General features: G+C 43.6%; 1 protein-coding gene across 2 annotated transcripts in view; it reads right to left on the bottom strand.

Annotated features, from left to right (window-relative positions):
* CIT (citron rho-interacting serine/threonine kinase) overlaps positions 1 to 4,394 on the bottom strand; it is a 205,349-nt gene extending 200,955 nt beyond the window's left edge. The window contains exons 1-2 of one of the 2 annotated variants that reach the window (XM_010368276.2): positions 4,328 to 4,394; positions 3,146 to 3,254 (exon numbers count right to left, since the gene is read on the bottom strand). In XM_010368276.2, coding sequence (XP_010366578.2) covers positions 3,146 to 3,241 — 96 coding nt within the window. In that variant the 5' untranslated portion in view covers positions 3,242 to 3,254; positions 4,328 to 4,394. The remainder of the gene's footprint in view (positions 1 to 3,145; positions 3,255 to 4,327) is intronic. The other variant, XM_030939374.1, reaches the window with a different exon arrangement.
* Positions 4,395 to 14,923: the final 10,529 nt, after the last annotated feature.

Raw genomic sequence — 14,923 nt, 5'->3', positions numbered from 1 at the left:
ATGACACTCAGTGTAAGGTACTCACCTGAATGGAAAACAAAATTGCTACTGTATCTCAACCTCATTCAAACAGCACTATATGGGAAAAGAACAAACAGCATCCTTACCTGATCACTCAAGGCAAATGACAGGTATATAATACACTTGCAATAATAGCTTTACTGGGTGGAGGGAACTCAGCATTAAAAAGAGATGAACTGAGGGTTTACCTATAATTCTTCCTGTTATAATGACAAAATACAAGATATACTTAATAAACTCTGACATGCACAGACGGTGTGGCCCAATGGCTATGTGGTCAGCCTTTGGAGTCGGACCAACCAAAGATGGAGTCTGATCTTGGCTCCATCTGCAAAGCCCAATGTGTATGATCTTGGGCAAGGCCTTGTCTACCTCCATATATGTCTATATCTGTTGCTTCCTATTTATGTATTTATTTAGAAACAGGGCCTCGTTCTGTCACCCAGGCTGGAGTGCAGTGTCACAATCTCAGCTCACTGCAACATCTGCCTCCGGGGCCCCAGCGATGCCCCCACCTCAGCCTCCTAAGTAGCTGGGACTATAGGCACACACCACCATGTCTGGCTAATTATTTATACTTTTTGTAGAGATGGGGTTTCACCATTTTGCCCAGGCTAGTCTTGAACTCTTAGATTCAAGCAATCTACCTGCCTCAGTCTCCTGAAGTACTGGGATTACAGGTGTGAGCCACCACACCTGGCCTGTTGTTTCCTAAATAAAAACTTTTTTTTTTTTTTTGAGACGGAGTCTCACTCTGTCGCCCAGGCTGGAGTAGAGTGGCAGGTAGATGAACAATGGTTCATCATCTTACAGGTATCCTACATAACTACCTCCCTAAATATAATTCCTATTAAGGAAACAGAAATTTAGTATTAATATTATAACTAATACTATTCTATGCTGAGTATTAACAATACTTACCATTTTTTATAAGGGGTTTACTAACAGCCAGGCAAGGTGCTAAATGCTTTATATGTAATATCTCATTTAATCCTCACAACAACCCTGTGGATTAGGTACTACAACCTCTACGTTATTTTTTTGTTTTCTTTTGTTTTGTTTTGAGATGGAGTCTCACGCACTCTGCTGCCCAGGCTGGAGTGCAGTGGCACGATCTCAGCTCACTGCAACCTCCGCCTCCCGGGTCCAAACAATTCTCCTGCTTCAGCCTTTCAAGTAGCTGGGATTACAGGTGCATGCCACCACTACACCCAGCTAATTTTCTATATTTTTAGTAGAGATGGGGTTTCACTATGTTGGCCAGGCTGGTCTCGAACTCGTGACCTCAAATAATCTACCCACCTCAGCCTCCCAAAATACTGGGATTACAGGCTACAACCTATTTTAAAGAACAGCAAATGGACTCAGAAAAGGTAACTGACTCACCCAGAGTAACACAGCTAACTAGTGCTGGGACTGGGATTCAATTCTAAATCTTCACGTTCTCTGTTGTCCCCCTGACTTATGAATACATACATCAAACAAGGATTTCTACTTCACCAGTGTTCCATATACATCAGAAACAAAAGAATTAAAAATCTATTTGGAAGTAATCTTATGACATTAAGTTTTAACACATCTGGGATGACAGAAATGTGTTATCTTGAGAGGAATGAGGGTTAAACAGGTGTGATATTCATCAAAACTTTTTTTAAAATCTTAAAAAACAAACATCCCTGCAATGAAAATGAATAGGATGATATCCACAGAAATTGTAGTTTTAAAAAGCATCTTTGTTCATTTATTTTTTTTTCTCCAATAAAAGGACAAACTTACCCTGGTGCAGTGACTTACGCCTGTAAGCCCAACACTTTCAGAGGCTGCGACAGGTGGATCACTTGAGCCCAGCAATTCGAGACCTGCCTGGGCAACATGGTGAAACCTCATCTCTACAAAAAATACAAAAATTAGCCAGATGTGGTGGCACACACCTGTGGTCCCAGCTACTTGGAAAGCTGAAGTGGGAGGATCGCTTGAGCGCGGGAGGTCAAGGCTACAGTGAGCCATGTTTGTGCCAATGCACTCCAGCCTGAGCCACAGAGCAAGACCCTGTCAATCAATTAATGAACTTTAGTACAGAAGTGTAAAGTGTGAGAAATATGAAAAGATCTCCCTCCTAAGGCAAGTTCAGCTATCTACTTCTGCACAGTGTCCTTTTTCCAAAAGAATCAGTGCATATAGGCCGGGCGCGGTGGCTCAAGCCTGTAATCCAAGCACTTTGGGAGGCCGAGACGGGTGGATCACGAGGTCAGGAGATCGAGACCATCCTGGCGAACACGGTGAAACCCCGTCTCTACTAAAAATACAAAAAACTAGCCGGGCGAGGTGGCGGGCGCCTGTAGTCCCAGCTACTCCGGAGGCTGAGGCAGGAGAATGGTGTAAACCCGGGAGGTGGAGCTTGCAGTGAGCTGAGATCCGGCCACTGCACTCCAGCCTGGGAGACAGAGCCAGACTCCATCTCAAAAAAAAAAAAAAAAAAGAATGAGTGCATATAAAACTCCAAATAGAAGGCCAGGTGCAGTGGCTCACACCTATAACCCCAGTGCTTTGGGAGGCCAAGGCAGGAGGCTCACTTGAAGTCAGGTGTTCAATATCAGCCTGGGCAACATAGTGAGACCCCATCCCTACAAAAAATTTAAAAATTAACTGGGCATGGTGGCACAGGCCTAGAGTCGACAGAAGACCTTGTTTCAAGCAAAACAAAACAGAATTTCTCCTAAAATATTATCCTTGGTCCTATAATGAAAGCAAGCCAGGCACAGTTCATGCCTGTAATCCCAGCACTTTGGGAGGCCAAGGCAGGTGGATCACTTGAGGTCAGGAGTTTGACCCCAGCCTGGCCAACATGGTGAAACTCCATCTCTACTAAAAAAAAAAAAAATACAAAACTTAGTCGGGTGTGGTGGCAGGCGCCTATAGTCCCAGCTACTCTGGAGGCGGAGGCAGGAGAATCGCTTGAACCCAGGAGGTGGAAGTTGCAGTGAGCAGAGGTTGCACCACTGTACTCCAGCCTGAGCGACAGAGTGAGACTCTAAATAAATAAATAAAATAAAAGCAAAGGTGAGTGACAAGGAGATTCCAAGGAAACACACAGGTGAGCAAAGTTGGCAGGGAAGGCTGTTACCTGGAAGAACAGATTCAGCCTGGAGGCCCGGCTGGCAATGGGTTCAGCAGCACCAGCATCCAAAGGATTCCGCGCTCCATATTTGAACTTCAACATCTCCCCACTGGTGCTGAAAGGGTATCAGAAAAGTCAAGTATGTCCTGTGTTTTGAGCAGGAAGGGCTTGAGAGATCCTGATCTCCCTCAAGGTATCAAGGACAAGGAGATGAAAATTAGCTACCACTCCAGTTTTAGGAAGCTCAGTCTAATCATGGAGATTAAACACCAGATTTTAACTCACCGTAACAGGAGGTGATACACTTATCTGACATACTCTCTTACTTATCAATGTGTCTATTATCTCCCCCCTTAGAATGGAAGCTCCACAAGGGCAGAGATTTTTGCCCCCACGCAGTGGGGACACACATAGCCTGGCACATAAATAGGTGCGAATAAATAGTTATTAAATGAATGACTGAAATAAGCAAACTATATATAGTTTGTTGGAAGGTGTTAAGTGCTATGAGGTAAAAACAAAACTGAGCAAGATAAGGGCAATGGGGGTGAGACGGTGCAATTTTTAGTGTGGTCAAGTAAGACTTCACAGAGAAGCCACCATTTGACCCAAGACTTGAAGACCTGAAGCGGGTGACCAGCAAGCCATGTTGATATCTGGGGAAAGAAAGACATCCGTGGCAAAGGAAACAGCCAAGCCAAAAGCACTGAGGCAGGACCTGGCCTCTCCAACAATAACAGGGAGGCCAGAGGGACTGGAGCAGAGCGAAAGAGGCGGGGGCATCAGGAGGTGGTGGGGTGGGCACGAGGTATGAAGACACTGAAACAGAGAGGTTAAGAAAATTGCTATCACGCAGGTAATAAGGAACTGGCTGACTACACTGGGCAGAATAATGCAGTTAGCGCTGACAGGAGGCAGAGCTGAAGAGACATAGGGCTCCGCCTGGTTTAGGGGAGGAGCAAGCCTCCCGCCCCGGCACCACCCGGCAGACCCCTTGGCTCCCGAGGAGGGTGGGCGCGCGCACAGCCAGCCTGGGAAGACCCTCCAGGCCTCCTGCAGCCCTAGGGGTGGAAGCACCGCCCTCCCCGCGACGGGAGGGAAACCCGGGACTGGTGTGGGTGGAGGCGGCCGTCCCCTGGCCTTGCGGAGCAGGGTGCAGTAGAATTGGGTCTAGGGGCTCAGACTCACGCTCTGCGGACCCGGCTGGTCTGCGATCTGCTCCGCCCCGCGCCTCCCGCCGCCGCGTTTGAACCAGAGGAACGGCGCGGGAGGGTCTCAGCCGTGTCTGGACCAATCAGCGTGCTCGCTCCTATGATAGACATGGGCTTCTCAGCCAGGCCCCGCCCACGTACTTAAAGTGATGGCGAAAGTGAAAAGGAGAGCCAATCAAATTGCATCTTCCTTTGACTCGCGACCAATGGGATAAAGGGAAGGGCAAAGTCGGCTGGGCAGGTCTTGGCAGTTTGAAATTGGCGGTTAAGCAGGATGCTGCGTTTGGGGACGCGACTGTTTATCTAGGATCCCTGAGGAGGTCGCCTGGGCGCTGTCCCCTGCTCTCGGCCACCTGCGAGGAGGTAGGCAGCCAGGTTACTCAGCCTGGTCTTCTTTCTCTCTCATGCGGCTAAGGTGGAAGTACTTGTCACCTGGGGAAACCCAATGGTTCTCTGCTACAGCTGAGGCGGCGAATGTTTTGAGGTTGACTTCAACCTACCTTGATTACTCTATCTCCCAGCTGATTGCCCTGCAAGGAGTTGATGAAAGTCATTGAGGCTGTCTGAAAGGACACTTTAAAATAAATTATAGAAGAGATACTTAAAACAGGCACTTCACCAAAACGGAAATCCAGATGACTAACAAATGTATGAAAGGTGTCAACCTCGTTCATAATCAGAAAATATGAAAAATAAAGTCACAATGAGAAACAATAACACTCAAATTCGAGAACAACAAAAAAAGGATGTGACAGTGTTTGCGAAGATGTAGAGGTACACACATTTATACAGTACCCGTAGACGTGTAAATGGACACAATCTCTGAAATTAAAAAAAAAAAGCATGGCACTATTTACTAACATTGAAGATTTGTTCATTCTATGACTATTGCTAGGAGTAGTTTCTCTACCTAAGAAAAACTCCTATTTATTTATTTATTTATTTATTTTGAGGCGAAGTCTTGCTCTGTCTCCCAGGCTGGAGTGCAATGGCACGATCTCGCCTCACTGCAACCTCTGCCTCCCAGGTTCAAGCTATTCTCTTGTCTCACCCTCCCAAGTAACTGGGATTACAGGCGCACACCACCAAGCCCAATTGTTTGTATTTTTAGTAAAGATGGGGGTTTCACCATGTTGGCCAGGCTGGTCTTGAACTCCTGACCTCAAGTGATCCCGCCCACCTCGGCCTCCCAAAGTGCTGAGATTACAGGCCTTAGCCACTGCTCCCAGAGAGAAACTCCTACTTATGTATGCCAAGAGATGTGTATAAGAATACAAAATAGTGTTGGCAAAAAACTGGAAGCGACATAAATGTCCATCAGCAGTAGAAAAGACAAAATTGTATATTGCAGTGTTTTCATAAACAATGAACAAGAATAAACTGCAACTAACCACAATGACATAATGAGTCTCAAAACAAGGCCTAATGAAGGAAGCAAGACAATGGCATATGATTCCATTCATATAAATTCCAAAAGCGGACAAAACAAAGCAACATAGTTTAAGGAGGGATGTATTTAGGTTGATGCAAATCATTGAGGTTTTTGCCATTTTTAAAAGTAATGACAAACCCATAAAGAAAGCAAAAGTCAGAATAGTAGTTACCTGATGGAGGCCTTTCAGCGTGTTGGGGTGCTGCTATGATCTATTTCTTAACCTAGGTAGCAACAATATGGATGTGGTTTTATAATGATTAAATTGTGTGTATGTGTGTGCACACGTGTGTATGTGTATGTTCTGTTTATAAATGTAAAGTCTTTTTTGTACTCTCCTAATTCTATAGTAGACAGAACTGGAGATGTGTTCTCTCACAACTCGCACACACACACACGCACACCAGCACTTGATTAAAGCTACAGGCTTGCTTAGTACACATTTGTTAGGTTTTTTTTTGTTCCCTAAACATAACTAACTTCTTGTTCCCGGGGCCAGTAATGGATAGCTACTATTTATCAAGCACCTCTTTTTTTTTTTTTTTTTCTTAGACAGAATCTCACTCTGTCACCCAGGCTGGAGTTCAGTGGCACAATCACGACTTACTGCAGCTTCCACCTCTCCAGGCTCAAGTGATCATCCCACCTCAGCCCTCCCAGTAGCTGGAAGCCACAGGCATGTACCACCATGCCTGGCTAATTTTTTTTTTTTTTTTTGGTAGAGATGGAGTCTCCCTGTGTTGCCCAGGCTGATCTCAAACTCCTGGACTCAAGCAATCATCCTGCCCAACCTCCCAAAGTGCTGGGATTAAGGTGTGAGCTACTGCGCCCAGCCCAGAAACTTCTATGTAAAGAAAATAACTGGCCGGACCCAATGGCTCATGCCTGTAATCCCAACACTTTGGGAGGCCAAGGTGGGCGGATCACTTGAGGTCAGAAATTTGAGACCAGCCTGACCAATGTGGTGAAACCCCATCTCTACTAAAAATTCAAAAATTAGTCTGGCATGGTGGCAAACACCTGTAATCCCAGCTACTCAGGAGGGTAAGGCAGGAGAATCACTTGAACCTGAGAGGTGGAGGTTGCAGTGAGCCGAGATCTCGCTCGCCACTGCACTCCAGCATGGGTGAGAGAGTGAGACTCTGTCTTAAAAAAAATAAAAATAAAAAATTATCATTAGCTGAGTGAGCTGAGAGCTTTCTAGGGGCGAGCCATATTCCTTCAATAGCCCCTGAAGTAGGCACTATTATTAGCATCTGCCTCTATGGAAAGGAGCCACTCTCATGCTGGCTCAGATGCACATATCCCAGATATTCCTTGGTTCCCAAAGATGTGTTCCCACAACTGATATAAACAACACTTTCAGGTGGCAAAAAAAAAGTCACTTATGTGTTAAATTATATATTTTACTGTGTGTTAGGAAAAACTATAGCTAGCCCATCAAACCAAGTATTTTATAGATGATACCACTTGGGGTGAGACCAAAGGAAATATTTAAGAAGAAAAAATGAGCCAGTAAATGAAATATTAAGTAATCAGTAGTACAGGTTGCACATGGGTATAGCTTTAGAACAAATCTTGAAATTTCGGAAACACCGCATCATTTGACATAATTCTCAAGCAAGTCTCTGAAGTAGGCACTATTGTTAGCAACCCCATTTTACCAGCAGAGAAATTCAAGCTTACAGAAATTAAGTCACACACTAGTAAACAGTGGAGCCAGGACCTGAACTGGTTCTTTCATTCTAAAGCCCGTTTTGATAACCACCAAACTGTATTGACTTATGTTTATCCCAGCACCTAGCACATAATATTTATAAATATTTGTGGACTAAATGATGAACTCTAACTCCATGTCTATTTGATTACAATTTAATTACTTCTTTCCAGCCTACCAACAATCAACTTTGTAGGCTCTCCATAGAAGTGTATTAAATTTACAAATGAATTGCCTTCTGATTCTACACACTACTTATTATACCTTCTCAGTGTGCAGGTATGTCCGGAAGCAGTGGTTCACCACCTTGCATTCACATTGAGATCACCTGGGAAGCTTTAAAAGAACATTGACACCTGGACCCCATCCTTGGAGATCCTCATTTCATTGTTCCAGAATCAAGCCTGGGAATTGGGAGTTGGTCAAGCTGCCCAAGTGATACGGTTTGGCTGTGTCCCCACCCAAATCTTATCTTGAATTCCCACCTGTTGTGGGAGGGACGGAGTGGGAGATAGTCAAATCATGGTGGCAGGTCTTTCCTGTGCTGCTCTCATGATAGTGAATAAGTCTTACAAGATCTGATGGTTTTATAAGGGGGAGATTCCCTGCACAAGCTCTCTTCTCTTGTCTGCCGCCATCCACGTAAGATGTGAGTTGCTCCTCCTTGCCTTCTGCCATGATTGTGAGTCCCCAGCCATGTGGAACTGCAAGTCCATTAAACTTCTTTCTTTTGTAAATGCCTGGTCTCAGGTATGTCCTTATCAGCAGTGTGAAAACAGACTAATACACCAAGTGACCCCACTGTGCAGCCAATGTCATGAACCACTTGCCTAGAAAGGGCGAATACACTACTAACTAAATGTCAAACTGTATTTTTCATTGTAATTTAACAAATTGACAATGTGACTTTATTATCAGTCTTTGTTAACAAGAGTCTGCCCCTACGGAGAGGACCCACTCTCACGCTGGCTCAGATGTAAAGTGGAGACCTCAGAATGGGCCTTCCAGTCCTTGCTCTGTGATCCACCACGGTGAAACCAAAGAGAGTGATGGCTAAGTAATTTAACAGAAGGAGACCAGGGAGTATGGGTTATGTTCAGCTTAAGTAAGGATTGAATTCTAAAATAAGTGTTTCATGTTTTAATATTTGGAGCCTTAAGTGAAGATGGGTATACAAAAGGAAGAGATTCCCAAGCACTACACACAAGCAAAAGACATGCAACTTGGTTTCCTCTCCTCTTTCTTCTCTCCTTTTCTCTTCTTTCCCCTCACTTTCTCTCATCCCAATGGGGTTCCATTTGAGGTTTTAAACTGAAATGGAGGCCAGGCATGGTGGCTCAGCCTGTAATCCTGGCATTTTGGGAAGCCAAGGCATAAGGATCACCTGAGGTTGGTCAGGAGTTCGAGATCAACTTGGCCAAGACAGTGAAACTCCATCTCTACTAAAAATGTAAAAAAATCGGCCAGGCGGGGTGGCGCACACCTGTAATCCCAGCTACTCAGGAGGCTGAGGCAAGAGAATCACTTGAACCCAGGAGGCAGAGGTTGCAGTGAGCCAAGATCTCACCATTGCACTTCAGCCTGGGTGACATTTTTTTTTTTTAAATAAAATTAAACATTAAACTTTTATTAAAAATTAAATTAAAACTTTTATTAAAAATTAAAATTAAACTGAAATGGAAATCAAATTCTAGACACTGATCTTACCTCTTTCTAGCCTAGCAACAGCCAACTTTGTAGGCTCTCAGTAAAAGTTTATTGAATTCACATATGAACAAAATTCTGATTCTACACACATCATTTAGCCTCTTTGAGCCTAAATTTATGCCTGGCTATTGTGAGATTTAGAAGCTAAGAGATGTGAAACGCTTTGTAAAATCTAGCCAGCAACTCACAAACTGGGGAAAAAAATTTTAAATCAAATATCTAATGAGAAACTAGCATCCATTATGTATAAAGAATTCCTACAATCTGACAATAAAAAACAAATAGCCCAAGTTAAAAACAAGCAAAAGATTTGAAGAGACAATTCTGCAAAAAGTATCTGCCAATAGCCAAAAAGCACGTGAAAAGATGCCCAACAACATTAGTCATGAGGGAAATGCAAATCCAAATCACAGTAACACTGCATGTCCCCTAGGATAGTTATAAATAAACAGAAAGACAATCACAAGTACTGGTGAGGGTGTAAGAAAATCAATCCCTCCTAAGCTGCTGGTGGGAAGGTAAAATGATGCAGCCACTTTGGAAAACAGTTTGGCAGTTCCTCAAAAAGTTAAACATAGAGCAACCATATGACCCAACAATTTCCTCCCTAGGCATATAACCAAAAGAAATAAAAATATGGCCGGGCGCGGTGGCTCACGCCTGTAATCCCAGCACTTTGGGAGGCCGAGGCGGGCGGATCACGAGGTCAGGAGATCAAGACCATTTGGCTAACACGGTGAGACCCCGTCTCCACTAAAAATACAAAAAATTAGCCGGGCGAGGTGGCGGGCGCCTGTGGTCCCAGCTACTCGCGAGGCTGAGGCAGGAGAATGGCGGGAACCCGGGAGGCGGAGCTTGCAGTGAGCCGAGATTACGCCACTGCACTCCAGCCTGGGCAACAGAGTGAGACTCCTCTCAAAAAAATAAAAAATAAAAACATATATCCACACAAAAACTTGTATACATGTGGTCCTAACAGCACTATTCACAAGAGCCAAAAAGTGGAAACTAACCAAATGTCCATCAACTGATGAATGGATAAACAAAAGTTGGTATCACCATGCAATGGAATATTATTTGACCATAAAAAGGAATGAACCACTTAAACATGCTAAGATGTGGATGAGCCTCAAAAACATTATGCTCAGTGAAAGAATGCAGATGCAAAAGGCCATATATTGTAAGATTCCATTTGCATGAAATATCTTAAAGTATGTAAATCCATAGAGACGAAAGGTAGATTAGTGGGCTGTGGAGATAGGGAAATAGGAAGTGATTACTAATGGGTACTGGGCACAGAGTTTCCTTCTTTCTTTTATTTTCTGTATTGTCAGTGTATTTTATTTTAGCGACTTCAATAGGTGTGTAGTGGATCCACTGTGGTTTTTGTTTTCAGATTTTATTCTTTTAGAGAAGTTTTAGGTTCACAGCAAAATTGAGAGGAAGGTACAAAGATGTCCCTTATATCCCCTGTCCCCACACAGACGTACCCTGCCCCATTATCACTGTCCTCCACCAGGGTGGTACATTTGTTATAATTGATTAATTGAATGAAGCTTTATTATCTCCCAGCAATTTGGGAGGCTGAGGTGGGAGGATTGCTTGAGCCCAGGAGTTCAAAACCAGCCTGGACAACATAGCAAGACCCTGTCTGTATAACAAAAAAAAAATTTAATTAACTGAGGCATGGCGGCACACACCTGTAGTCCCAGCTACTCTGGTGGCTGAGATGGGAGGATCACTTGAGCCTGGGAGGTCAAGACTGCAGTGAGCTATGATTGTATCACTGCACTCCAACCTGGGCAACAGAGCAGGAGCCTATCAAAAAAGAAAGGAAAGAGAGGGAGGGAGGGAGGGAAAAGAGAGAGGAAAGAGGAAGGAAGGAAGGAGGGAAAAGAGAGAAGGAGAAAGAGAGGGAGAAAGAGAAAAGAGAAAGGGAAAGGAGAGAAAGAGGAAGAAACATCACTCAAAATCCATGGTTTACACTCTTGGTATTATACATTCTGTGGGTTTGAACAGGTGGATAATGACATGTATCCACCAATATAGTATCATACAAAGTCTTTTCACTGCCCTAAAAATCCTCTGTGCTTTGCCTATTTATTCATTGTTTCGTTTCTCCAATCCCTGGCAACCACTGATATTTTTATTGTCTCCATAGTTTTACCTTTTCCAGAATGTCATATAGTTGGAATCAGTAGGTAGTCTTCTCAGATTGGTGTCTTTCACTTAGGAATACGCATTTAAGTTTCCTCTGTGTTTTTTACATGACTTGATACCTCATTTCTGTTTAACACTGAATAATATTCCATTGTCTGGATATACCACAATTTATTTATTCGTGACCTGCTGAAGAACCTCTTGTTTTCTTTCCAAGTTTTGGCAGCTGTGAATAAAGCTGTTATAGAGAGCCACATGCAGGTTTTTTTGTGGACATGTTTTCAGTTCCTCTGGATAAATACCAAGGAGTGTGATTGCTAGATTATATTGTAAGAATATGTTTACTTATTTTTGTTTTTTTGTTTTGTTTTGTTTTTGTTTTTTGAGATGTTGTCTTGCTGTGTCGCCCAGGTTGGAATGCAGTGGCACGATCTCTGCTTACTGCAAGCTTCACCTCCCAGGTTCATGCCATTCTCCTGCCTCAGCCTCCTGAGTAGCTGGGACTACAGGCGCCCACCACCACGCCTGGCTGGTTTTTGTATTTTTAGTAGAGACGAGGTTTCACCATGTTAGCCAGGATGGTCTTGATCTCCTGACCTTGTAATCCACCTGCCTCAGCCTCCTAAAGTGCTGGGATTACAGGCTTGAGCCATTGTGCCCGGCACTTTTTTTTATAAGAAAACACATAACTGTCTTCCAAGTGGTTGTACCATTTTGCATTCCCACCAGCAATGAATGAAAGTTCCTGTTGCTCCACATCCTTGCCAGCACTTGATATTGTCGGTGTTCTGGATTTTGTCCATTCTAATAGGTGTGTAGAGAGTTTCTTTTTGGGATGACAAAAATGTTCTGGAATTAGATAGTAGTGATGATTACACAACTTTGTAAATATACCAAAACTCACTGAATTGTACACTTTTCAAGAGTAAAATTTGTGGTATGTGAATTATATCTCAATTTTGAAAATATTTTTAGAGATGAGGTCTCACTCTGTCACCCAGGCTGGAGTGCAGTGGCACAATCATAGCTCTCTGTGACCTTGAACTCCTGGGCTCAAGTGATCTTCCCGCCTCGGCCTCCAAAACCGCTAGGACTACAGGTGCACGCCACTATACCCAGTTTGTTTATTGTTTGTTAGTTTTTTTTTGTTTTTTGTTTTTTTTTATGTTGGTGGGATTCGTGTGACTTTTGTTAGTTTGTTTTTGTAGAGAGAAGATCTCACTTTTTTGCCCAGGCTGGTCTTGAACTCCTGGCCTCAAGGGATCCTCCCAGAACATTGGGATTACAGGCATGAGCCACTGTGCCTGGCCTTAATTTTTGTAATGTAAAAAAATTTCTAAAGCCAGTATATAAATGTGAAACATCATTGTAACTCAGGGTTTCTCAGCCCCGGGATTGTTGATATTTGGGGCTAGATAATTCTTTGTTATCGAGGCTCTGTCCTGTGCATTGTAGTATCCCTGGCCTCCACCCACTAGCACACACACCCCAGCCATGGCAATGTCTAGACACTGTCAAATATCCCCTGGAGGACAAAATCACCCGGGATTGAAAAGCACCTGCTATAACTGTATGATATGAACATTCTCAATGAATTCATTAAATATACTTTAATAGGCCGGGCACGGTGGCTCAAGCCTGTAATCCCAGCACTTTGGGAGGCCGAGACGGGCGGATCACGAGGTCAGGAGATCGAGACCATCCTGGCTAACACGGTGAAACCCCGTTTCTACTAAAAAATACAAAAAACTAGCCAGGCGAGGTGGCGGGCGCCTGTAGTCCCAGCTACTCGGGAGGCTGAGGCAGGAGAATGGCGTGAACCCGGGAGGCGGAGCTTGCGGTGAGCTGAGATCTGGCCACTGCACTCCAGCCTGGGCGACAGAGCGAGACTCCATCTCAAAATAAGTAAATAAATAAACAAATAAATATACTTTAATTAAGTCAGCAGAGCTTACAAAACAACCAAAATACGTTTACTCAGTTTTTAAATATTATGACAATTTTAACTGATTATTAGAACTTTCATTCTGATCCCATCACTTTCCCAGTGTTTTCTCCAAGTATGAACAAATGATTTTCGATGGTTTTTTCCCTCCTTGACCTGAGACAAAGCTTTTAACAAGAAAAGCTAAATTTTCAAAACTCAATTAAATGGTAATTAGCCTCCCTGCCATTTGATTTAGGCAATTTTTCTACGGTGCTTGGAAATGTTCATTAATTGTGTTTCTTCAAAATGTTGTAAGGTATAAAAACATACCTCTAATCCTTCAGCCCACTGACTTCAGGAGTGTTTTATAATTCCCAATCCATTTATAATGCAAGAAACTCAGGCACCTGATTCACACCAGCTATTCTCTAAGGACAGCTTAAAAAAGAGGCATCAAATTTGTACAGTGGTCCGGGTCCCCGCTCTGTACACTTAACATAATTGTTACTGATGTCTAATCTACTAGAAAGAGACTAGATTAATGTCAATCTCTCAAAATTGATGCAATGCATATACTTATTGGAAACTGTGTCTCATGCCTTGGCTAAGCTCCAAGAAGCCAAATATCTTGTCATAGGAATATGATTAAACATGCTCTACGTCGGACGGGCACAGTGCCTCACACCTGTAATCTCCGCACTTTAGAAGGCAAGGTGGGCAGATCACTTGAGGCAAGGAGCTTCAGACCAGCCTGGGCAACATGGCAAAACGCCATGTCTACAAAAAAATACAAAATTTAGCCAGGCGTGGTAGTGTGTGCCTGTAGTCCCAGCTACTTGGGGGACTGAGGTGAGACTATTGCTTGAGCCCCAGAGGGGGAGGCTGCAGTGAGCTGCACTCAAGCCTGGGTGACAAAGCAAGACTCTGTCTAAAAAAATTTTTTTTTAATTTTATATATATAATTTTTTAAATTATATTATTTTTTATTAATATATATATTAATTTTTTAAATAAATAAATTTGACTCTCAACCTTTCCTGTCAACCTAATATTTATTATATTTATTTATTTATTTATTTATTTTTTGAGACAGAGTCTCACTCTGTTACCAAGGCTGGGGTGCAATGGCGCCTTCTCGGCTCACTGCAAGCTCCGCCTCCCAGGTTCACACCATTCTCCTGCCTTAGCCTCCCAAGTAGCTGGGACTACAGGCGCCCTCCACCACGCCCGGCTAATTTTTTGTATTTTTAGCAGAGATGGGGTTTCACCGTGTTAGCCAGGATGGTCTCGATCTCCTGACCTCGTGATCCGCCCGCCTCGGCCTCCCCAAGTGCTGGAATTACAGGCGTGAGCCACTGCACCTGGCCCCTAATATTTATTTTTTAAGTCCCTCTCCTATGCCCACGCACTCAAGCTGCACAGGATAATCCTTTTCTCTTCTCTTCTCTTTTCTCTTCTCTTTTCTTTTGAGAGACAGGATCTCACTATATTGCCCAGGCTGGTGTCAAACTCCTGAGCTCAAGTGATTTTCCCACCTCAGTCTCCCAAAGTGCTAGGGTTACAGGCATGAGCCACCTTGCCTGGTCAAGAGCAAGAATCATGCCTCTCTTGGTGCAGGTGACAATCCTCA

The sequence above is a fragment of the Rhinopithecus roxellana genome, chromosome 10, assembly GCF_007565055.1.
Source record: "Rhinopithecus roxellana isolate Shanxi Qingling chromosome 10, ASM756505v1, whole genome shotgun sequence".
NCBI lineage: Eukaryota > Metazoa > Chordata > Mammalia > Primates > Cercopithecidae > Rhinopithecus > Rhinopithecus roxellana.
Note: the sequence above shows the minus strand (reverse complement) of the source record. Positions and strands in the feature narration are given on the sequence as shown.